Here is a 23323-nt window from a genome sequence, read left to right as displayed (position 1 = left end):
TTTATTTTGTTAAGGGGTGGGTGAGATGGAAAAGGGGCTGCTGGATGGCTCTTAATGGCCCTGGTCTGACAGGCTGCACGACAACAGGGCTAGCTTTGAGAAGCCTCAGAGAGAGGAGAAGCTCCATCCATGCAGGTGGATAACGTGTTTTTCACCTTTCTTCGGTTGCATAGGACAGGGACTGCTGAGCATGCCTGGGTAATACAGTATCTTGACCCTTCAAGTTCAACTGATGTAGCTTTTATATAAGAACATCCGTTTCTGTTTGTCATAGAACCCAACCCTCTAGCTTTCATATTATAAAAGGCCCAAGTCCTCCATCCCTGAAGAGTTTTCAGAAGATCGGATGCTAGATACATATCCAGATTGTTGAGGCCACCATCTCAACCTGGTTCTGGATCTCACTCACCCTCCACAGCTCAGCCAGGAGGGCCCGAAATGAGTATCACAGAATTAACATAGTGGAAGGAACCTCAGAGATAAGCAAGTTAGTTCAAGTCTCCTATTTTACTAATAAAGAGTCAGACAGAGGTCAGCAGTTGCAAATGGACGTGCTTGATGAAACCACACTTAGTGGCAGAGTTGGGAGAGCCCAGAACAAAGGTCCCATTAGAGATCCAGCCATCTATCAGAATCACCATGTACAAGGAGGAGGATGGGATGCAGGGAATAGTGTTAGGAAGGTATGTGTGCATATGTTAAAGAAAACATGAAATTTCTCCGACAAGCTGTGGGGCTGTACCTACCTAGGACCTCCAACCCCCACCCACACCGGGTCAGCAACAGAGAAACAGGGACTGACGTCTAGTGACAGATTTTTTTTTTTTTATATTTAAAAACAAAATCAACCTCCCCCCAAATAACCCCCCAAACAAACAAAAAATCAGATTAAATAAAATTTACAGTGAATATACCCAGCAAACATCTGTATGTGCAATTAAATACTGTCTGTTACTGCGGCACGAACCTCAAACAAACAATATACAAGTGTTTTGGGAGGTGGGGGAGGCCCAAGTTTTAACTCTTTGGGGTTTGGGGAGACAAGATGGGAGAAGTGAGAGAAAGGGGAAATCAATTTTGCTTTTCTTAATTCTGTCCATATAAATATATTCATAAAGACCAGAAATGAAAAGGGAACTTGGGATGGTAGAGATCGAATAGGGGAGCATGGGACCCTCCCAATTCTACCTGACCAAAAAATATGAAAAAAATTAATTTCATGGTGGGAGAAGAGATAAAAAATGACAGAAGAGGATGGGAAGGAGAGGGCAGCAAGGGGGGCCAACCAGGGAAAAAGAAGGGACCCATGGCAGGGGAGCGAGGAGTCCAGTGCCAGTGTGAGTGTCTGTTTCCATCTTCATCCCCACTGTCTTAGGCTCCAGTTCAGTGTCTGTCACCTTTCTTTCTGCCTCTGTCCGTAGTCTGTCAGGATCCCTCGACCCCCTCCGCCCTGCCCCCACCCCTACTGTGCCGGTCCCTTCCCCTCCTCCGTTTATTGGGAGCTGGCTCGCTCCAGGATCCTCAGGTCATAGTTCTTTTTGGCCACTCGAAGTTTGAAGCGACTCACGGAGTTGTTGAGGCGAAGGGAGGCATTCTGGGCAGCCAGGGGGCTGGGAAACACAGCCACGATGGTGTACAAGGCAGCGAGGTCCGCGTGGCGGCCATTCTCAGCAGTCCCACCGTTGTCCCCCCCGCCCCCGCCAGGCAGCCCCTGAGCATCCTTGAGCCACTGGATCTTGGCGCCAGACATGGCAAGCTGAGTGAAGAGTTTGTCCGCCTCAGTCCGAGTGATGCCCTCAGGGAGATCTGTTACCTCCAGCACCCGGCCCAGGACTGGAAGGGGAGGAGAGAGGACATGGTTGTGAGAGGTGATAGTACAGAGGACTGGAGAGCGGCCAGCAGAGAAGCAGGCAGCTGATCCAAGTCTATAGATGACATCCTCAAAGCCTGGCTTTGCCCACTTAACCCATTCTTCCTTCCCCAAATCAAGCCAACACCCCACCATCTAGGCAACTAGGAGAAACAAAGAAACCTTTTTCTTCTCTTGGACCAGAGATGTAGGCAAGAAGAAACTGGGGATCAGAATCCTAGACTTCAGATCTGGAGACCTACACTTCAGTTCTTCCACAAAGTCAGTAACCCAAGCTGAAATATATCGCATAGTCCCCCTCATAGAGGCTGGCCCAAAGAGATCCCTCTTTCTTATCATCTAGGGAAGTCCATTTCCCTTCCTTTCCTAAAAAAGCAAACCACTCTGAATAGGGATAATCGGGTGGGCGCCTGGGTGGCTCAGTCAGTTAAGCACCCGACTCTTGATTTAGGCTCAGGTCATGATCTCACAGTTTGTGAGATCAAGCCCTGTATCAGACTCTGCAATGACAGTATGGAGCCTGCTTGGGATTTTCTCTCTTCCTCTCTCTCTGACCCTCCCCAGCTCGAGCTCACACACGTGTATGCTCTCTCAAAATAAATAAATAAACGTTAAAAAAAAAATAGGGGTAATCTGAGAGACCTTGTATGCCTAGTGTGGAAGGCCTGCAAGGGGGCTACTCCCCAATTCTCTTTTCAAACTTCTCCTTAAAAAGGCCTAGGACTACAAGGTAGATATCCTAGATTAGGGTCAGGACCACTCCCACAAGACTCTCTGTTAATAGGCTTAGCACCGTTGACCATTGCTATTCTCAATTTTTACCATCACCTTTCCAAGCACCTGAAATGGCTTGGTAAGGAAGACTGAGGGAGATACTTCAATTCCCCAGTTTCTCCCTGCTCCTGAGTACCAAAGAGTCCTATTTCTACTCCCTACCCTAAGCTGGTTTTTCCCACTGGTCCTGGGCTGGTGATGCAGGCTGAAGGGGTGAGCACCTTCTCTTGGGGATTCAGCGTCTTGTCACTCACCAACGTCTGTTGTCCCCAGGTCAGTGGAGGCAGATTTGAGTGCTTGTCTCTTGCTCCGGTTTCCATGCTTCAATCCACTCTGTCCCTTCAACATTCAAAAGATAACTCTCATCGCAGGTAAATAATACTGACTGCCTTGCATTCTAATGTCTGTCTGAGAGATTAAGGAGCAGTACCCAACCCTGAGAACTCGCCCCACCAGGCAGGCGACTGGCCAGAGTGGCCACTGAGAAACAAAGAGTCCCTCCTCCTTAGCATTGGGGATGGGTGGAAAGACTGAGTGTGGAAAGAGAGGGGTAAGGCATCCCCACTTTATCCATTCTCACTGTGCTATGTCCCCTGTCCACCCCGTTGGTTGAGGTGGATGGCATAGAGATGGGGCCATCCTGGATGGATCCTCCTGGATGGGGTGGGGTGGGGAGGACTCTGACCATCCTCAGGCTGACGGTGGACACCCTCACCTGATGTACCGTGTACGTCGACTGGCCATGGAGCAAGGGAGGGCAGATGGACAGATTGTACTGTAATGGCTGGCCCAAGAGGGAGTAGCGCCCATCACCTAGGGAGGAAGAGCAGATGGTTTTCTGGGAGTTAGAACTTCTTGGTATGACTTTTAGGAAACTTTAGAGGGCTTTGGAGATAGATGGCAACAATGCATGCTATTCTTACTTCTTCTATGATAAGAGTGCCCATGTGACTGACTGAAGAGTTGTCTCTCTTCCTAAACCGCTTGGCCCTCAGCTGTGTATCTCATGCAAATGGGGCTTTTAGGTTCCTTTATTCTTAAAGAAGGGCTCTGTCCACTGCAGACAAAAGGCCCAGGAGAAAATCTATAGACCCTTATGAATATGTTCCTTTCATTTCTTCCTTCCTTCCTTCCTCCCTCCCTCCCTCCCTGCCTCCCTCCCTCCCTTTCTTTCTCCCTCCCTGCCTCCCTCCCTCCCTGCCTCCCTCCCTCCCTTTCTTTCTCCCTCCCTGCCTCCCTCCCTCCCTTTCTTTCTCCCTCCCTGCCTCCCTCCCTCCCTTTCTTTCTCCCTCCCTTTCTTTCTTTCTTTTCTTTCTTTCTTTCTTTCTTTCTCTTAGGTAATTTCTTTTTTTAATTTTTTTTTTTTTTGAACTTTTTTAAATTTATTTTTTTGGGACAGAGAGAGACAGATCATGAACGGGGGAGGGGCAGAGAGAGAGGGAGACACAGAATCGGAAACAGGCTCCAGGCTCTGAGCTGTCAGCACAGGGCCCGACGCGGGGCTCGAACTCATGGACCGCGAGATCGTGACCTGGCTGAAGTCGGACGCTTAACCGACTGCGCCACCCAGGCGCCCCTCTCTTAGGTAATTTCTATGCCGCAAATAGGGCTTGAACTCACGACCTTGAGATCAAGAGTCGCACGCTCTACCATCTCAGCCAGCCAGGTGCCCCTAATTTCTTATATAGATTATCCTACCCAAACCTAGGGCTCAAGTTTTGGATTCACACTGCGTGGCAATATAGTGTAGTGGGTAAGAGCACAGGCTTGGTGTCCAACTGTCTAGGTTCAAATCCTGGCTCTGTTACTGGAAATGATAGGTTGGGTATGTTTTCATCTCATTAGTGTTGCTGAGTAGGCTAAATGAATATAGGACACACAAAGCACTTCCAATAATGCTTCATATATATCAAGTACCATAGTGTTACCTATTTGTGTTGATAAATGTTAGATTTCAGAGCACTTTAAAGTTTTTAAATCATACTCCCATCTGATTTTTATACTGCTTGTGACAGCCAAGGCAGAAACGGATAAGATTATTTCCATTCTATGTGTGATTAACCCCATTTTATAGATTAGGAAACTGAGGTCTGGTTCCAAGTTTAAGTAACACGCTCAACATCACAAACCTAGTTAGTAGTAGAACTAGAACTCAAACCCAAGTCTTTTTAACCCAACTCCAGTGTTCTCTCTTCTAAAACCATACTGTTTCTGACACAGCCCCACAGTCCTAGTCCTTAGGCTCAGTACCAATGTTTTAAAGTCTTTGGTTCATTAGAAAGTTCTGTGAGTTTCTTTTCCCAGCTCATAGTCACCCACCTACCTTACTTGGTAGTAAATACTAAATATGTAAAGGAGGTCTGCAGTAAGCTGACTATGGGCAGCACTAAAGAGGGGCAGGGTCTAAACAGGGATGTTAAAGGAAGAGTTGGCTCCCAGAGTTGGATGACCAGGTGCACTGTTTTCCTGCCTGTTGCTACCATCTGGATGTCCTCACTTGGGAATGGGCTGTGAAGGGTGAATTTGGCAGCAGCCAGCTCTAGTCTAACCCCTTACCCTGTGCTGGACCCCCAGGCCGGGGGAACTGTGTGAGGACAGGAAGGGGACTGAGTCCTGTGCAGACATTGCTGAGGCTGGTGACAGGAGAGGGTGCTGGAGACTGGGTAGGAGATGTGACAGGGCTGCTGCTCATTTGTGTGTTGGCCTGTAGGAGAGAGGAGCACACATTATATACACATCAAACATCCTCTGGATATACCTATGGCTTAAAATTCACCTCACTCAGAAAGCGTCTCTTGCAGAACTCTGCCAAAGCCCGGCTGCTCCTTTCAACAGCCCCCTTCGTCCCTAATTAATACCTATTATTTTAATATCCACCTTTGACACAGTGTTTTAAGTACTGTCTTAGCATTTTCAAGTATGTGTCCCTTAGCTCTTAGGCTCCTTGAAAGAAGAGGCTCTCCTCTCTTTCTTATGACTCTCCCAGAAGAGCACCCAGGGACAGACATGTACAAGAGGCTGCTCAGTCAATGGCAAAGATTATTCCCGGAGAAGAATGTGGTCACCTCCTTGCCAAGACAACACTGGTTTGTAGGACTCACCTGGGGGCTACTGTCAGGATTGTACAGGTCTCCAGGCTTCTGCCCACGCTGGTCCATGCTGTAATATTTACAGTGACTCCACTGGACCATGGATGGGTTCTGGGGGGGCTGGGGTCCATTAGGGACGTTCAGCTGCATGACCACCACGCCTGGTCCAGAAGGTGACACTCCTGAGTGGCAGGAAGAAAGGGGCTAGTTGCGAATTCAAACTATATTCTGACCTTCCAAGTAACCCTGAGTGTGAAAGCCAGTAAACAAATCTACCCACTTTGCCTCAGGGTCACTTAAAATGTGTCTTGCCAGGAATCTGAGATAGTTGCTAATTTAGTTTCTGACTCCCTTCTCCCTGAACCAGTGAAGTCTGAGTAGAAGAGACCTGAGTCCCAGATGCCAATGCTCTCCTGGCCTTTACCCGGTGAGGGGTACTTTGGTATGCTTGGCAGAAAACTACTCCATTCTGTCAAAGTTGGGTATTACCAAATGTCCAGGTCAGATTGCTCAAATGTCTGGGCAGGGTACAGGTCCCAGTCTGGGGCCTGGGCCAGGGCTGCAGGCACGTGCAGGTTTTCTGGTAATGGCTGAAGATAGGTCGGTGATCTCTGGTTGCTCTGGAGAAGATGAGTGCACACAGCTTCACTAAGTCAGGCCAGGAAGCACTTCTTGGGCAAGGGTGAGTGAATTAGGAATGGCATGGAGCTGTAGGTCATATTTGGTAAATGACGAACAATTCAAGGTGCGGAGGCACAGCGGTTATGCAGGAGAAGCGGGAGATGAGATTGTTTATGCATTCACTCAACATTTATTGAATATTTACTGTGTGCCAGGTCCTATGCTGGGCACTGGGTGTACAACAAACAAAAGTGGTCCTTGCCCTTAATGGAATGGACGGTCTAGCAGGGAGTCAGATAGTAAGCAAACAGCTGGCGTCCAAGTTTGAAGCACGTTCTAGTAAGGGTCTTTATCATGTAGGTGTTAGGAACAGAACTTCAGAGAGCGAACTCAAGTGGCTGGCTGTACAGTGGTTTAAGGGAGGGAGGGGCCAGCAGCAGGATGAAGAGTTAGAAAGCTACTGAAAAATAGCGAGGAGGTCCTGAATTAGACCAGTGGCTGCAAGGAAGAGTGGGAGGGTCAGACCCTCCGAAGCTTTTGCTGACAGGTTCAGGTGACTGACTGGATGTGATCCTGAAGTTTTAGCACAGACAACCAAGGGTAGCCTTACCCTCTGCTGGAGAAGCAAAGAGCTCAGTGTGGAAGAACATTAAGTCCTGAATCTTGCTTATGGTGAAAAGCAAGGTAAGGGATCAGGGAGAAGCAGTTTGAATGACAGTCCCTGCTGGGAGGGATGGGTAGGAGTTCTGCTTCCCCACAGGGGATTGTGCAGCCTGAGAGTTTGCTCTTGACCTCTCAGGCTCTATGTGTGTTGCGGGACAGGTTGAGTTCATGTGTGTGCGGTGGTAAGAGAAATGGGACTGGAGGCTGCCAGCTTGAAAACCTGCTGCAGTGCTGCCGTTTTCATGCCTCGGTGCTCTTAGGCTGCCACTGCTGCCGCCGTCACGTTGCTTCCTGTGACGGGAAATGTTGCAGCCTCTGCCCTGGGCACCAGTCATGCTGGGAACTGAGCACGATTGCTTTTCTCGGGTAGCATCGGTCAAAGGGAAGGAAAAGAAGCGGCGGGAGGCCTGAGAGCAGCTCAGGAGACGCAGCATCTGTTGAACCCTATTCTCCAGTCAATTTGTGGCCCCCCACCCTCTGGGGTTCATCTAATCAGAGAGCACAAATACTCAGAGCGACAGGCTCGCCTCTCCCCATCCTCTGCCACAGGGGACAGGGTATTCATCAGCGTGGCTTGTAGGAGGGCCACCAGAAAATCGAATAGCTGTGGAGTGTCATGCATTTAACAACTCCCCCCGTACTGTAGTTGCTCTGGGCATTTTTTTCTCCATCCTAAGAGCCCCACCTGCTCCAACATCCTCTACCAACAAAATTGCAATTGACCTTATTCAAACACCTCATTGCTACCTGAGGGGGCCAACACAAAAATAATCACATTTGCAGCTTTCTAGAAGGCAGCTCATAATCTGAGCCTAGTGCCTCAGGCCAGGAAAGGGTGGGGGACATGTGAGTGTGCAGGGTGTGGGCATAAGCAAGGTGGAAGATCTTTCTAATACCAACATGTAGCCATAAGGAGCTATTAGAGGGCTCAAGGGGAGGGGGAAAGAGAACAAAGCCCTCATATATTTTCTCTGATCCCAACAAAAACAAAGGCAGGGTTCTCGGTCGGTGGCAGCCTTGGTCCTCCCCACACTGAGTCCTCCCCCGCTGGCCTGAAGCATTGTTCCTTCACTCAGCCGGGACGCAGAGCGCTACGCTGATGAGCTGATTTTTATGCTTCTCTTCCTCAAGCCAAAAGCAGGTGGCATCCGTTACAGCTGAACTGTCGCTACTTTTTAAATGGATGTGACAATAAAAAAAGAGAATGAAAAAGAAAGGAAGAAAGAAAAAAAGAGAGAAAACCACCCTATTGCCCAGTAACAACACTTCCAGATAATCAGGGGAGGGCTGAAGTGGGAAGGGGGAGAAGGGGGTTGAATAAGGAAATCAATTTCAGCCTGAAAGCTCTGAAAGGAGAGGGGACGTGTGAATGGCTTTTTAAGTGGCATCATTAAACCTGGGCAGAAAGGTCGATTGGGCAGAGCAAACCGCATAAATACAAACAGATGACATTTATGTCTGGCAGAATTGGTTTTTGTTTAGTTGTTTTGGTTTTTTTTTAGTCACTGAGGTAGAAGACTCTTAAGACTTCTTCCTTTTGCCACCAAGAATCAAATCTATGGAAAGGAATGGCCAGAGAAATAATATCCACAGGCATCTTTCCCATATTACAGGATAGAATCCAACAATATCTTGGTTTTTTCCCCCTCTTTTGGTGAAGGGGAGGAATATCTTCAGGGAGTGGGAGAGAAAGGAGTTAGTCCCAGCTTTGGAAACCCCTCAGCTACAAAATGAGCCAGTAAGTATGTGAGAGGCTATTTCTGTATATACCTCACTCTGGCCATGGTGCTGTGTCATTGTGAGTTGGGAGTCTGTGTGTGTACATCATTGCCATTTCATGTCTGTGTGCATCTTCTGCAGACAAGCACCTCTGTAGAAACCTCAAGGGACCTGCAGACCATCATTTTAGTAGGAAGAAAAGTGTTTCCTGGGGTTATAATGCTATCCAATATCATAGTGGAAGAATTAAGGTCCAGGCCTGGGGGTAAACTGGGCAACCACAAAAATGTATTAATAAACCAGAACAGTTGTTCCAAGAACAGCCAATCTTAATCCCTGCCTTTATTTTTGGAAAAGTGACCATGTTGCTACATGGGAGAAAGGCGGGTGACTGTCCTTTGAAGGTGACATAGCAGCCCTTGTGGGCTATGCTGGCCTTCTATCTTCCTAGTAAGAGGTAAACTGGAAAGGAAGGAAGAAGCAGCACTTGTTTCTTTTCTTCCACCTCCTCTTATATTTCCGTGAGTAGAGACTGAAGACTTTTAAAATCGATGATGTGGTGCCTATGGGTTTCTTACGTGACATGGATGGAACAGGAGGGGGGCGGTCCCATCATCTAGGAAGAGTACAAAGGATCAGAGAAGCCTCGAATCAATTAATCAGGATAGTCTGGAAGAAAGGACATATAACAGGAACTTCCAAAGTAAGGAAACTAGATGATGAAGAGGGCTTCCTCCATTTCTATTGATTTGGGAAGAGTCCAGATGATCTCCTTCCAATCCCAGCCCAGACCTCTGGTGCTGCCAATTTTCAGAACAACAGCTGTTCCGGTTTGCTTAACCTAGCACTAAGTCCAGAGCAGGTAGTGAAAAACTCTTCTCACTTGCTTTGTTTCAGATTCCAAGACAGATTCATCTGAAGATGAAGAGACACAACCACAGAGACCCAATACATATACTGATATACCACGAAGGATTCACATAAAATTGCACATACAAGTATAACTATTTGCACATACACACACTTGTTTTAACAAACAAGAGAAAATGCCCTGCAGTAGTAAGTACCACCAGAGGCTACAGCGGTTCTTGGAGCTGATTTCTACAATTTCCATATCCTGCTGGGAATTTCAAGGTCAAGTGCCCCCAGTGGACACTTAGGAGAAACAGCTACAGACCAGGAATATAATAAAGGGTAAAGGCTGTTGAATTTAAAACCTCTCAGCCTGTGAGAAAGCCACGTTTGGTCTGGATGAAGGCAGAAGTCACTGCTCCTTGAAGGTAAGAAGAATTGATCCTGTCTTATGAGCAAGATTAATTCTGGAATTCACTCCACAGCATCTAACTAAGAGTGCGAAAACTCTTATGTGAAAATCTTATTTCTAAAATGGGAAAAACTGTCAAAATGCTTCCCTCTCACCAGAAGAGGGCACTCTGATATCCCACAACAGAGCAGAATGGGGATGGTTGGAGGCTACATTAAGATCTCCTCCCCACTAGAACCCCTGAAGCTGCTTTAACTGCAGGGTAATGCGGTGTCAGGGTCGGGTAAAAGGGAGACAAACAAGGGTAGCTGTACTTGGTCTGCTGGGAGAGTTCTTGGCAGAGGCGGAAAGAGACAGGCTGCATGGCATAAGCCTATTCACCTGATAGCTGTCCCTTCAAAGAAGGCCTTTAGCTATTTAACACGATATTCATTTATTTCCCACTGGAGGGAAAGGAATAGAGTACAGAGACCTGTTGAAAGTGTGATATTGAGGATGCAGCATGGGTTACGAAAAGGCAAAAGACCCTAGTTCAAGGTCTACGATTGTGACCTCAGGCAAGTCATTTATCCTCTTTGAGTCTTAAATTTCCTCTTCACAAGGTTCTGGTGAGAATTAAAATGACACAATGTATGTGAGCACAAATGAAAAGCAGCTAAACAAATCTAAGATAGGACTTAAAAAGCATTTTATCAGCTTCCTCACACTCACAACCAAAAAGTAAAGCTGTCTATAGGAAGAGTGAGTGCAGGAGACAGAGGTAAGCACTTTGTGTCTCAAAGGCACGTGAGTGGTGAGTGTAATGTTGGTTTCGGAGGGAAGGAAAAAAAGAAAGAAAAAAAAAAAACCCACAAGGAACCCAATAAAGTATGTGGCTTCCCAGGGATAGGATGGGGCAACCAACCTCATCTCTCACGAGGTCAACTTTAGCACTCCTGGAAAAACACCAGTCAGGACTCTGGTCTTTTCTTGTGATGGTGTTACAGCTGGGGACAGAGCCAATCCAGGAACTCTCCCACCCTTCCCAGCTCTAGAGCACAAGTCTTTCAGCAGCGTTTGCTCTTGCCAGTACCCAAGACCCTCTAATTCTTTATTCTCTTACCTGAGTACTGCTGTGGCATCTGTGGTGGACTGCAGGGAGAGGGAGACTGAGGCATCTGGTACTGCTCAGAGCCGGGAGGCTGCAGAAACCCTACAGAAGGGCTGGGGGATGAAGAGAGTAGGGTTAAAGTGGCGGAGGGAGGAACACAGCTCCTGGCAACCAGCTGCTGCTTCCCAGGCCTCCCCTGTGGGAAGCAGAGGCAGCTTCCAGCCATTCCCAGACCAATTTGCCATGCAATTTCTAAAATCACTCATCAGTTCAAAGTTAATTATATATATTTGTACTTGATCATCTTTCAATTAGGAAGCTGCTAATCAGTGCTACAGATGGAATGTTAGTGACACATGCTCTTCCCAACAGTGTGGAAACACCAGACATATTCACGTGCACACATGCGCGCGCGCGCGCACGCACACACACACACACACACACACACACACATTCTGAGAAACCCTAAGTACCAAAAACAGACACACAGTGCTAGAGAGGGATGGGCAAAAAAGAACTAAGGAGATGTGTGATTTAGGATGTTTACATAACAGCAGAGTTACCTAAAGACAAGTGGGGAAAAAACCTTCACAAACTCAAGATAAGGTGGAGACATACATACAAAAAGTAGTGAACATATACACTGAGAGAAATACACAGAAATACATATAGGCCCAGACCTGACTTCTAGTCCCAGCTCTACTTCTAACTAGCTGGTTGACTTTGAGTAAGTTTCTTAACCTCCCTGGCTGGAATTTCCTCATTTATAAAAGAAGGGAGAAAAGGAAAACAAGAGGAGTGGATTAAATATTTCTAAGGTGTCTTCTACCTCTAAAATTCTATCAGGTATGACCTATACTAAGATATATATAAATAGATACACCATCTGAGATTCATCCATGGATATAGAGTTACGTAGAAAAATTTACATATATATACTCCAATTTGCATCTTTTAATTTTTTTTTTTTTTTTTTTTTTTGAGAGAGAGAGAGAGAGAGAATGTGCACATGCAGGGGAGGGGCAGAGAGAAAGGGGCAGGGGGAGAGAGCAGGCTATGCACTGTCAGCGCACAGCCCCACTCGAGGCTTGATCTCACGAACCATGAAATCCTGACCTCAGCCGAGATCAAGAGTCAGCTGGGCTCAACCGAATGAGCCACCAAGATGCTCCCAAATTGCTTCTTTTAATGATGAGCAATCTCTATCGTATAGTTCTAAATCCCACCGATTAGAAAAAACAAAAAATGGGGGACATGATGAAGCCTCTGTCTTTGAAGCAGGAATTTTTTTCTGCTGATGAGCTCTTATTCACATGTCAAATCAAAAACGAGACAAGGAGAATGAATTTCCTCATGTTCTACCTGCTTTAGGGCACACTGGAATCTCTACCCTTGCCCTTCTTTCTTAGGTCAGTGGAAATAGCTGCTGGTCTATGGCAGATGGGCCCTGACTCGCTGGGAGTCCTCACCTAGTACCGTTCTGCTGAGCCGGTGGGATCATGCTGTAGTACACTGGTACGCCCCCTGCTGGGAGTGCCCCTTGCACAGATTGGCTCGCAGGGACCAGCATGGGCTGCTGGAAAGGCGGCTGGACCACATTCTGCGAGTCATTACCCACTGGGACCTGGGTAGAGATGAGAAGAGAATGACCACTTGTACTCCTAATGAGTTCATCCAGACAATGGCCAAATAAGTCATCACTAGACTAGGACACTAACTTCCTTCCCTACCTTTAGAGACTCCTCCTACTCACCTCATCTGCCTAAAGAAAATACATACAGAGCTATCTCCCTTTGGGCATCTGATGCAGAGAAAGGAGCCTGATTTCCTTTAGATCTTACTTTTCTGGGCCATATACTCATTTGCATGGCTGTATAAAGACCAAACAATTTAAGTAAAGACTCTTCTCAGAATCTTTGGGCTTTCTCTCAGAGGAAAAACACCTACAAATTCTAAGGGGAAAGTGAACAGTATTTTAGTGTTGGGGTTGTCACACTGGCTAACGTGGGAGACTGTCTTCCTTTTCCTCATCCCAAGGACTGGGTGATCTTTCCCAGTACAGAATGTACCCACTTGGTAAGAAGGCAGTGGAGTGTACTGAACCACCAGGCCTTGCATCTGGCCCCCCATGCTGCTCCTCTGGTTGCTGAGCAGGCCCTGGTTCTGTGGCTGCTGGACCCCAATCATGCCTTGGTAAGCCGCCTGCTGCTGGTTAGGCATCATGGGCTGTAAACCTAGGGATGGGCAAGACATAGAAGACATTAGCTTAGCATGGTCTCAACAATGTTTAGGAGGTCACATTCTCTCAGTAATTTCCCTTTTCCTGTCTATTTTACCTTTTCTTTTTCTGAAGATCCTGGGTTCCTCCTGGGACTAATCATTCCTGCTGTTCTTTTTTTTTTTTTTTAAACAAGGAAGGTACTACTCTCTTTCCCAGTCTCTGCCCTTCCCCTATTCACTGCCTTCTTACACCAGCAGTTCCTCTTACCAGGCTGCTGGGATGGCTGAGGCAGCTGTTGACCACGTTGGGGGCTGTAGGCCACCGGGTGAGAGAGAGGTCGATATTGCTGGTTGGAGTTAGGATACTGTCCAGGGGGATAGTAAGAAACCTGGATCTATGGTGAGAGGAAACAGATATGTGAGAGGGGCCCTTACATTCAGCCCCAACATCCCAATTATGAAATACATCAGGGTAAATAGCCAGAAATCTGTAGAGATATTTGGACCTGCAATCGCAGAATTCATATACCAGTATGAAACAGAACTGGAAGGATTTATGTTATAGAGAAAGACGACCTTCCGACTAGAAAGACAACTCTCATGTGCAAGGTGAGGTAATGGAAGTGGGGATAGGTACGCCCTCGGCTCTGTCTAAACTAGAGGAAGGAAGAAGGATCGTAATCGTGGACAAACTCAATTAGTGATTTTAGCTGGGAGCCCATGCTGCTCACCTGTTGAGGGGGCTGCATGTAGCCCTGGGGCGGCAGGACTTGCTGAGTAGGAGGCGCATGGCTAGAGGGGGAATAGTTGGACGTGGGGAGGGGCTGTCCTGTAGAAGCCATGATGAAGCTAGTCTGCTGAGGGTGCTGGGAGATAAGCTGGGGCTGGAACAGAGCTGAGGATGGGTCAGCTGCTTCAGTAGAACCTTGACGGCTAAGGCTCATTTGTCCAAAGGGGTTGCTGAGGTCATCTGCCTGTTGAGAGAGCAAGGGAGACTCAAGGACTGAGGTCATATCAAGCCCCAAGTCTTTGGCTTCAACACAAAAACAGACAGACAGACAGCTATAGCAACCCTCTCTACAGCCTTCCTTCCTTACACCAATTTGGGACACTCCTGCCTCCATGCCCTAGGAGGTGCTTTTTAGCCCTAAGCTTCTGTCATGTGGTGTTTTAAATTGCTATGAACTGGGGGTGCCCGGCTGGCCCAGTCGGTGAAACGTGCAACTTTTGATCTTGGGGTTGTGAGCTCAAGCCCAACATAGGGTGGAGAGATTACTTAAAAATAAAATCTTAAAAAAAATTGCTATGAACTGAACAGCTGTGTAAAGCCCAACTCCAGAACCGGACTCCTTACCACATAACAATGGCCACGGTGACTCTGATCTTTATTAGAATTGGTCCTAGAGGGATGGGAGCAACAATACAACTTTCTATATATATAAAAACAGGACAAACTAATGGGTCAACAAGAAAAAGATTGTAAGTCCTTCTTTTCCTGTCTTCCAGTCTCCAACCATACAAAAGGCCCTATACTGCCATAAATCCTGTTTTTATAATAAAGGACCTAGATAAGTAACACCTCGAATGGATTAGGGATGGTTAGGTTCTCGTGGCTCCCCAGCCACGAGAGGACTGGTGGGCTCCCCCTCCTGCTGCTTATCTCCTTACTCCCTCCTCTTGAGGTCATTTCCACCTCTGTTCGCTGACACTTGCCTAGAGTTCTCCTGCCCTTCAGGAACTACTTCCAATTCTCACCTCTGAAAGGAGGCCAGGCTGAGCGGCCAAGGTGAAGGGCAAGGAGGCTGACAGGCTAGTCTGTAATTGCCTCCTCGCTCAGCCTTCTTCTCTAAGCAGCAAGAGGGATGGTGTTCTGCCTCTCACTTGTATGATGATAGGTTAGAATTTGTTAGCTTCCTCGTTCCTTCTGTTTCCGGGACGGTAGTTGACACACACACACACACACACACACACACACACACACACACGCACGCAGAGCAGGACTTCTTTTGAAAGAGGAACTGGTAGAAAGAAAAGGCAATGCTTTCCCGTGGTTTCACTTAATTTTCAGGAATCTGATCTTCACGTTAGCTGTTCTGCTACCTTAGTGAGCAGGAATAGATGATAAGAGGACTGGATTGCAGATAATTTTGAGGTCTACATTCCAAAACTTTTCAGAATGGAGATATAGGCGGAAGGAAAGAGGGGATTCTAGTGAAAAATTAGAAGGGGTGTGGGGTGCCTGGGAGGCTCAGTTGATTGAGCACTTGACTTTTGGTTTCAGCTCAGGTCATGATCTCACGGTTCATGATTTCAAGCGCTGCATCAGGCTCTGTGCTGACACAGTGCACAGCCTGCTTGGGATTCTCTGTCTCCCTCTTTCTTGGCCCTTCTCCCACTTGCTCTTGATCTCTCTCTCAAAATAAATAAATAAACATTAAAAAAACCAAAAACCAGACAGGTGTGGTTAACACAAAATTGAAAATAATCAGGGCTCTGATAACCATGATAAAAGTTACCAACTATGGGGCAGGCGCCTGGGTGGTTCAGTCGGTTAAACACAGTGGACTCTTGATTTCGGCTCAGGTCATGATCTCAAGGTCATGGGACTGTGCCCCAAGTCAGGCTCCTCGCAGAGCATGGAGCCTGCTTGGGGTTCTCTCTCTCTGGCCCTCCCCTGCTCATACTTTCTTTCTCTCTCAAAATAAACAAACATTAAAAAAAAAGATGTTAAGTTTAAAAAAAAAGTTATCAACTATGAGGTGGATCAGGTCTTCACAGGATTTGTAGCTAGGGTACAAACAATTTAAACAGCATGTGCTATGCTGTGGAAATGGCGCCTTTTTTTTTTTTTTTAAATATAAAATAACACAGTAACATAGGGGAACATTTTAAGTTTGGACCGATGATACCAAACAAATCTGCAGTTGTGTTTTTACCTTCAAAGGAAATGACAGAAAACCATCCTATATGGGATAAACTGGGTTCTTCAGACATATCCAGGGAGGAGGAGGGATGAAAGATGCACACAGTAGAAAGACAAGGAGCCCAGGTTAGAGCAATATCCAATTCTGTACCTCTCCCGAGACTCAGGGGAACCAGTGCTCCTCTCTGTCTTACATTTAGGCATCTTTTGATGCCACAAGTGCTGGGATGCGGCCACCAGAATGGAACATAGCTCAGCCTATGCTGGCCCTTTGCTCAAGAAGATATGCCTTTTAACATGGCCCTCCAAAAAGTACAGCTGCTTTGTCCCAGACGGACCCACAGACATACCACACATGGACACGACAAAAAGGGGAAAGGAGTTTATACCATGTTGTACTGCTGGGGCGGAGAGACTGGCAGAAGGACTTGGGGACAGGAGCCTGGAGAGAACTGAACAGGCTGCGGAGAGGGCTGCAGAGCTGGGACTGGCTGTGGACCAGCAGAGAGGCATGTGGAACAGGGAAGAGAAAAGGGAAGTGCAGGGAGAGGCAGGGGGAGGGAGGGCAGAGGTGGGGAGGGAAAGGGGAGGAACAACAAGGTTAATCATAAAAAAATGTCACATGAAGAGCAAGTCTGCTGAGCAGACTGGAGACCAAGCCCAGGACAGCCTGTGGCTTTCGCATCCGCATCGACGACAGATACGCAATCTCTCCTATCAGGAGAGGCCTGCTGCAGTGCGTACTCCACCCATTAGCTACTCAGAACTCTGCAGTCGTTGAGAGCAATCTTAGGACTCTCAGAGGCGGTGTGTCTGCTGCCTGATTCCAAACACGGCTTTTCCCAGAGCATTTTTTCTGAACATACGATCCCTGGGGAGCACGACCATAACCCTCCTTGAATGCCCACTTGAGAAGGGATTCCTGCTTTTGTAGGAGGGGTCATCCAAGGTCTGGCTCAGCTTTCCCGGCCACACTCCTGATTTCACACCACAGCTCTCCTGGAGGAAGAGCTTTCACAAGGATCGTCTCCCTCCCAAGGGTACAGAAGGAAATAAGAGCCAGTTTATGCCCAGTTCCAGCTACTTCCTCCTGCTCCATGATTGTTCCATGATTGTTCTATGCTCCTCCAGGCTGTGAGGGCAGTATGAAAAATGCCCCCATAAGCAAACAGGGAGGGATGTGGAATAAAATATAAATAGCCTTGCTTTAGATTTTGTTCCTTTAGTCCCTTCACTAGCCTCAAGCAGGAGGATTTGTTTATTAGGAACATGATGTGTTCTAAACCAACTAATGGGGAGTTATTTTTTTTCTCTCTTCTTCCCCTCCAGCCATTTCAATCACTTCTCCTGGAGAATCGGTTCTCTAGCTGTAGCCCCTGGTGGTAGATGAGGTGGGAGAAAAGGAGAGAGGCTACGAAGAGAGGGGGAAATAACATTTTATACGTTGTCTCATTTACATACATATCTCATTACAGACTCACAGTAATCCACAGGGAGACAGGATCGCTTGTATTTGCAGTTAAGGTAGTAAGGCTCAGAGAAATTCAGTCACACGTCCAGGATCACACATCTAATGTGGCAGAGCTGGGATGGGAACCTAGTTCTGCCTGACATATTCTTCCCACTCCACTCTTAACAGTAGGGAGCGGGTGAAGGAAGAAGTTAAACAGATTTACACATTGTTTTGTTTGTATGATTCTCCTCCCTCCTTCCAAATTTAGAGTATTAAGAGGTATCAGGGACCAAGGTGTCAATATCGTCTTTTGCCATATACCTCCTGGAGACTCTTTCATAGAGGGGACTAGCAGTTCTGGAGGCAGAGTCCGGGAATTAGAAGACCTCCAAAACAGAGAAAGCTCCTGATACCTGGAGTTTGTTGAAAATAAAATGTAAGTCGTCTTGGTTAAGAAAAAGCTCCTGAGAATCCACTGTGAGACTGGGGGAGACATTACCGCAGCCTTGATAGACTCCCAGCTCTCCTGGCATGCCCATGTTCTGTGAGCCAGTGGCATTTCAAATGTAACTGCTGGCCAAGCTGCTCAGCATGAGCTCCTTGTGCTGGTAGCTTTTAAACACGTGTTCTATTACCCTGATCCTCTCCTTTCTCTTGGGTAAGGGTCTACTATGCTTCAGATCTTACATCCTTTGGGGGAGAAGGGGTAGCCATAGGTACAGCTGCCTGTTTTCCTCACATTTCTTACACATTTGAGTAAAAAGTAAAGAGGGAAGAAATGATGCTCCTCTCGTAGGCCTCTTTTGACTGAAGAAGAGCAGTGGTAAAAGTATGTGTCTCAGTGCTATTTTTAGGTTCTTCCACCACTACCCTCAGCGACAGTTCTCAGACAGTCTCAAACACCAGGGCTAGGGAGCTTCCGAAATACCATGAGGAAGCCAAAGACTGGCCATGAGGGATACGACTGCCACCTGCTGGTGAATTCTGGGCTAGATCGCTGGCTCTGGGCTGCCTGACTTGATTCTCAGAGGACTCCTCCTTTTCAAGTGGTCCACTCTACCTTAGGTAAACACAGCAAAAGGTAGCCACTGGCCCTTTTAATTCTCAACCTCACCCCTTGGTTTTACATAGGGAGGTCTGCTCCGACAGCGGAGGCCTGCCAGGAAGGGAAAGTTTAACATAGTTTCTAGCACTGTCCCCAGGCCTGGAACACAGAGCTTTTCTTGCTATTTCTCCGAAAGGAAAACCTTTAGAGTCAGCACGGTGGCATGTATGTGTGTTGTGGTTCCTTCCTTCATCCCTGCACTGTTGCAAACCATTTGTGAAACTAAACAATAAATATGCTGGGGCTCAGCACCTTGAGACTGGAGAGCCACCAGTCCTGAGAGGGAAAAAGAGAAAAAACAAAGAAAGAAAAAGGCAATAGGAAGAAGAAGGGATAGAGAGAGAGGGGGGAAAGTGGAGAGGAAAAAAAAGAAGGTATAAACAGTGGGGTGGCGGAGGCGCCTGGGTGGCTCAGTCCATTAAGCGTCCGACTTTGGCTCAGGTCATGATCTCACGGTTTGTGGGTTCGAGCCCCGCGTCGGGCTCTGTGCTGACAACTCAGAGCCTGTATCCTGTTTCGGATTCTGTGTCTCCCTCTCTCTCTGCCCCTCCCCCCCCATTCTCTCTCTCTCTCTCTCTCTCTCTCTCTCTCTCTCTCTAAGTAAATAAACATTAAAAAAATAAATAAATAGTGGGGTGGTGGTAGTATATTAGTCACCATCATTAAGTGCTTCAGGGACACCAAAACTTAACCAGGAAAAGATCTTTTAGTTTGGAGTTTGTGATCACAGTTAACCTTAAGAATGGATTTCTGAGGAAACAGAGATCTCCAATCTACAGGGCCTAACCTAGTACCATACCTCCTGCAGGAGATCAGTCAATATCAATGACTGACTCTCAGAACCTCATGATCCGGAAGCAGGGCCAGAATCTGAGTAAAAGTTTGGGATTTAGGGCCAGACACCTAGACATTCTAACATTTTTTCAGTCCCAAATGGTTATTCTAGTGATCTCTTTATTCCTTTCCCACTCTTGTCTGTTTCTACATATGGATGGAAGTAGGAGGCAGATGAAGACTAAGATGGAGAAAAGGGAGGAAGACTGTATTAAAATACACACATTTTAGAAAACTCAAACACTGGGACCTTAGAAAAGTGAGGCACACACAGAAACACAGTAGGAGATACCCAGAGAGAGAGAGGTGTACCCATTTATAGGTCTGAATGAAGACACAAATGGAATGCACACACGTGTGCCACACCTCTGTACGGAGTGAGGTAAGCTGACATGAATGAGACTTAATGAGATAGATGGTGATCAAGCAAGAACAAAAGTCAGAACTCTAGAGAAACTGACTTAGGGGCCAAGCTAAAGGCCTGGAATGATCTGCATGTGGGTTACATTAAGACACAAAGCAGGGTTTCCTAGATCATTACAATATCAGAATGGGGGTAATACGGGGCCATCCTGGGCTCTTTGCAGTCTAGTTTCCAGTTCCTGGGGTGTTAATGCTTGTGATTTGCTTCTTTTACCTATGGAAGAGATAGAGCTGATGCCAAGCTGAACTGACTAAGCCCAGAGGCGAGGGAGCCTGGGAGGTGCAATGAGAAGAACTGTAGCAGTAGAGTGCAGACATACGGGCTTTCTGACTGGCAGAGACCACCGCCAGACATACCCCAGGCTACAGGATGGACTCCACTCATGAGCAGCTCTGCTCAGAGTATCAGGGAGACCTGAACCTACAACACTGATGTCCCAGTTTAGAATAGGCTCGGATTCTGATGCTGAAGACTTGTGTGATCTCTACAGAAAGGAAACTTCACGCAAACCCTACTTGATATTAATATCTACCAGTCCAGCAACAGAAGGAGAAAGAGCTCTTTCGTGGCATGGGAAACAAAGACAACTTTGGGGGGATTGTGCCTTATGGCATATGTATGGAAGGGGTCTTGAGTAGATTTCCTTTTCTCAAACCCCAATCCATAAATATGTGTTTGCGGGTCAACAGTCACATGAATACATCCAGCTGGTTATGGTGAGAGCCATGATTTTTTTCAAGCTCCATATATGGATGCAGTGAACAAAATCGCCTTGCTAATTACACAGGATGTAGAGGGAGATGGGGTACAGCAGAAATGTGGAATGGGGTAAAAGATCCCACTGGCAATTCTCAGGAAGAAAAGGAAGAAACAGAAGGCAAAAAGCTCCCAGGCTGACTCTAAGAGCACTTTGGCCAAACCCTTACCTTACTCTTCTCTCCCCACAACTAACAAATAAGAAACGGGGGAGCGAGTGGCAGGTCTCCAACAACAGATCTTTCCTGCCACCCACAGCACAACAGACATGACTGTACTTCCAGAGCTTGCTTGAATCAGAGCGGAGGGGCTCTGGTGGTGACTCACCTGTGAGATCATGTGATTATTCAAGGGTGGCTGTTGCTGAGGCGTGGGTGGGAGCGCAGGAAGTTGCTGCGGCTGTGGCTGTGGCGGCTGCTGCTGGGCAGTACAAGGGAGAAGGCCCCGGACAGACTGGGATGAGGTGACCTGGTTGCACACTTCTGGGGCACCTAGCGCCAAACCTAAGGCAAAGAGGAGACCCACCAAGAGTTGTAAGCACCAGCCGTGAACATGCCACCCTTGGACATGTAGGGTGCTACTCCTGCTCTCCTGTTTCTCTTCACTTCCCTTCTGTCCATTCCCCCACTGTCTTGGGAAGATCCATGAATGAGCACAGATATGAATGAGCAGCTGCCCTGCTGATGGGAGTCCTCATCTTAGCAGGTTTCTGTTCCCCGGGAACAGTAAACACCGCACCCGTCGATACTGGATTTTGGAATTGAACAAAACGTGAGGCTGACAAGCTGCCTCCGCTGAAGTACCGAGAACCTGTCCAACATGACCAGACAGCTGAGAACATGACTGTCTGCTTCCCGGGAAGGTACAGATTCCCAGTCCTGTAAGAGACCTGGCTTCTCTTGGATTTCTCCTCAACTTGCAGCATTTCACAGGAATTGCTGAGAAGGCAATCTGGCCTTTCCAAGCACTTGCCTGTACACACACATACGCACAACTGTCACCCAACTATTCTTCCCATTTCCAGGCTCTCCAGGTCATGCACGCATTCACACAAAATACTTCTACTAAGTATCTGCTATGTGCTAGGCATTGCATAATGAACTGAGGACTCAAAGGTGAAGAGAACACAGTCCTTTCCCTTAAGCAGCACAGGATCTTCCGAAAGGAGATGGACGTTCACACAGCAATTACGATCTGATAAGGATAAGGGATACATCAGTGATATGAACAAAGTTGTACGGAAGCAAAGATGAGAAAGCAGTAACTCACTTAAACAGGAAGTGGGAGGAGAAATGGATTTGCAGGATGAATAGAAGGCTTGTTAGACCAAGGAGGGATGAAGCTAATATCATATTCAAGAAATGGCTGGAGGGCCAGAGGAGGAAGGATATCTGGGAGTAAGACTGAGATGGCAAACTGGGGTCAGGAAGCAACGCTACATTAAGTCATTCGGATTTTATTATGCCAGGAATGCAGAAACATGAATGTTAATTTTAAGAGACGACTGACACGATTAGATCTGTGTTTTAGACTAGTAAACCGGTTCTAAAAGGGCTAAGGGTGGAGCAGGGAAACCAGCTTGGGGTCTAGCGTCATACCTAAATAAAAGAAGATAAAGGCCTGGATAAAGGCAGAGGCAGTGGGGTTAGAGAGGAGGTAACAGAGAAGGCCATCAGAGACCTAACAGAGGCAGAATCTTCACCACTACTGATGTCTTCTGAGGACAAAACCTACAGAACTTCTGGGATGAGATGCAAGGATTCTTCAGAGATGGGAGGAGGGTGAAATGGAGGCCCACTGGGTATAAAGAGCTAAATACCCCCTGCTAAGAAAGAGTACAATAGGAATAAATGGAGAAGGTTACATTGCACATCAGGAGAGCTGAAGGGTGGTTACAGGGCTGGCATGTGGAACATATGCTCCTCCTCAGTGACTGGGCTCCAGGGAAGCAGCCACAGCATCTCTTGCAGTTGTGGCCTATCGGTTGCTACCAATTAATTACAAACAGCTCAACTCCAAAGGTTCCTTCTGCTCAACCAACCCTCTTTATAATCTCAGAGGCCACAGAATGAAAGCAGTATCATTCTCATCTTAGCATATAACTTGAACTTGGGCTGACAGGGATGCCCAACCTTGGTCAGAAATAAGATAAAATAATCTAATCGCAACCTTTTATTTATTTATTTTTCCAATCAGGAAAGAAGGTTTGAAAGAAAATCGGAGAGAGGAATCAAAAAACAGGGGATCCAAGAAATCAAATTTCTCCTCATCTGGCTATGTTAGCTTTCCAGGACACTATACTGTGAGAGAAATGTTTTGTTAGAAGTAAATATCAGTGATTTTTTTTTTTTTAATTTTTTTTTTAAGTTTATTTATTATTGAGACAGAGAGAGACAGAGCATGAATGGGGGAGGGTCAGAGAGACAGGGAGACACAGAATCGGAAGCAGGCTCCAGGCTCTGAGCTGTCAGCACAGAGCCTGACGCGGGGCTTGAGCTCACGAACCGCGAGATCATGA

General features: G+C 47.0%; 1 protein-coding gene and 1 long non-coding RNA gene across 34 annotated transcripts in view; one reads left to right on the top strand and one right to left on the bottom strand.

Moving 5' to 3' along the window:
• Positions 1 to 488: 488 nt before the first annotated feature.
• The window catches only part of R3HDM2 (R3H domain containing 2), a 163513-nt gene continuing 140678 nt past the window's right edge, over positions 489 to 23323 (bottom strand). For 24 of the 33 annotated variants that reach the window (XM_058742268.1, XM_058742271.1, XM_058742272.1 and 21 more), the window contains 12 exons: positions 21133 to 21308; positions 16623 to 16724; positions 14042 to 14284; positions 13579 to 13705; positions 13164 to 13324; positions 12560 to 12714; positions 11103 to 11203; positions 5746 to 5915; positions 5201 to 5348; positions 3360 to 3457; positions 2899 to 2983; positions 489 to 1833 (listed from right to left, as the gene is read on the bottom strand). In XM_058742268.1, coding sequence (XP_058598251.1) covers positions 1493 to 1833; positions 2899 to 2983; positions 3360 to 3457; positions 5201 to 5348; positions 5746 to 5915; positions 11103 to 11203; positions 12560 to 12714; positions 13164 to 13324; positions 13579 to 13705; positions 14042 to 14284; positions 16623 to 16724; positions 21133 to 21308 — 1907 coding nt within the window. In that variant the 3' untranslated portion in view covers positions 489 to 1492. The remainder of the gene's footprint in view (positions 1834 to 2898; positions 2984 to 3359; positions 3458 to 5200; positions 5349 to 5745; positions 5916 to 11102; positions 11204 to 12559; positions 12715 to 13163; positions 13325 to 13578; positions 13706 to 14041; positions 14285 to 16622; positions 16725 to 21132; positions 21309 to 23323) is intronic. The other 9 variants (XM_058742275.1, XM_058742283.1, XM_058742285.1 and 6 more) reach the window with 2 other exon arrangements.
• LOC131519345 (uncharacterized) lies at positions 2921 to 23148 on the top strand. The gene is made up of 3 exons (XR_009265602.1): positions 2921 to 3015; positions 9634 to 10016; positions 23002 to 23148. It is a non-coding gene; the product is annotated as an uncharacterized LOC131519345 (long non-coding RNA).

The sequence above is a fragment of the Neofelis nebulosa genome, chromosome 8 (genome assembly GCF_028018385.1).
Source record: "Neofelis nebulosa isolate mNeoNeb1 chromosome 8, mNeoNeb1.pri, whole genome shotgun sequence".
NCBI classification, from domain to species: domain Eukaryota; kingdom Metazoa; phylum Chordata; class Mammalia; order Carnivora; family Felidae; genus Neofelis; species Neofelis nebulosa.
The sequence above is the reverse complement of the archived record's forward strand: the minus strand, read 5'-3'. Positions and strand labels throughout refer to the sequence as shown.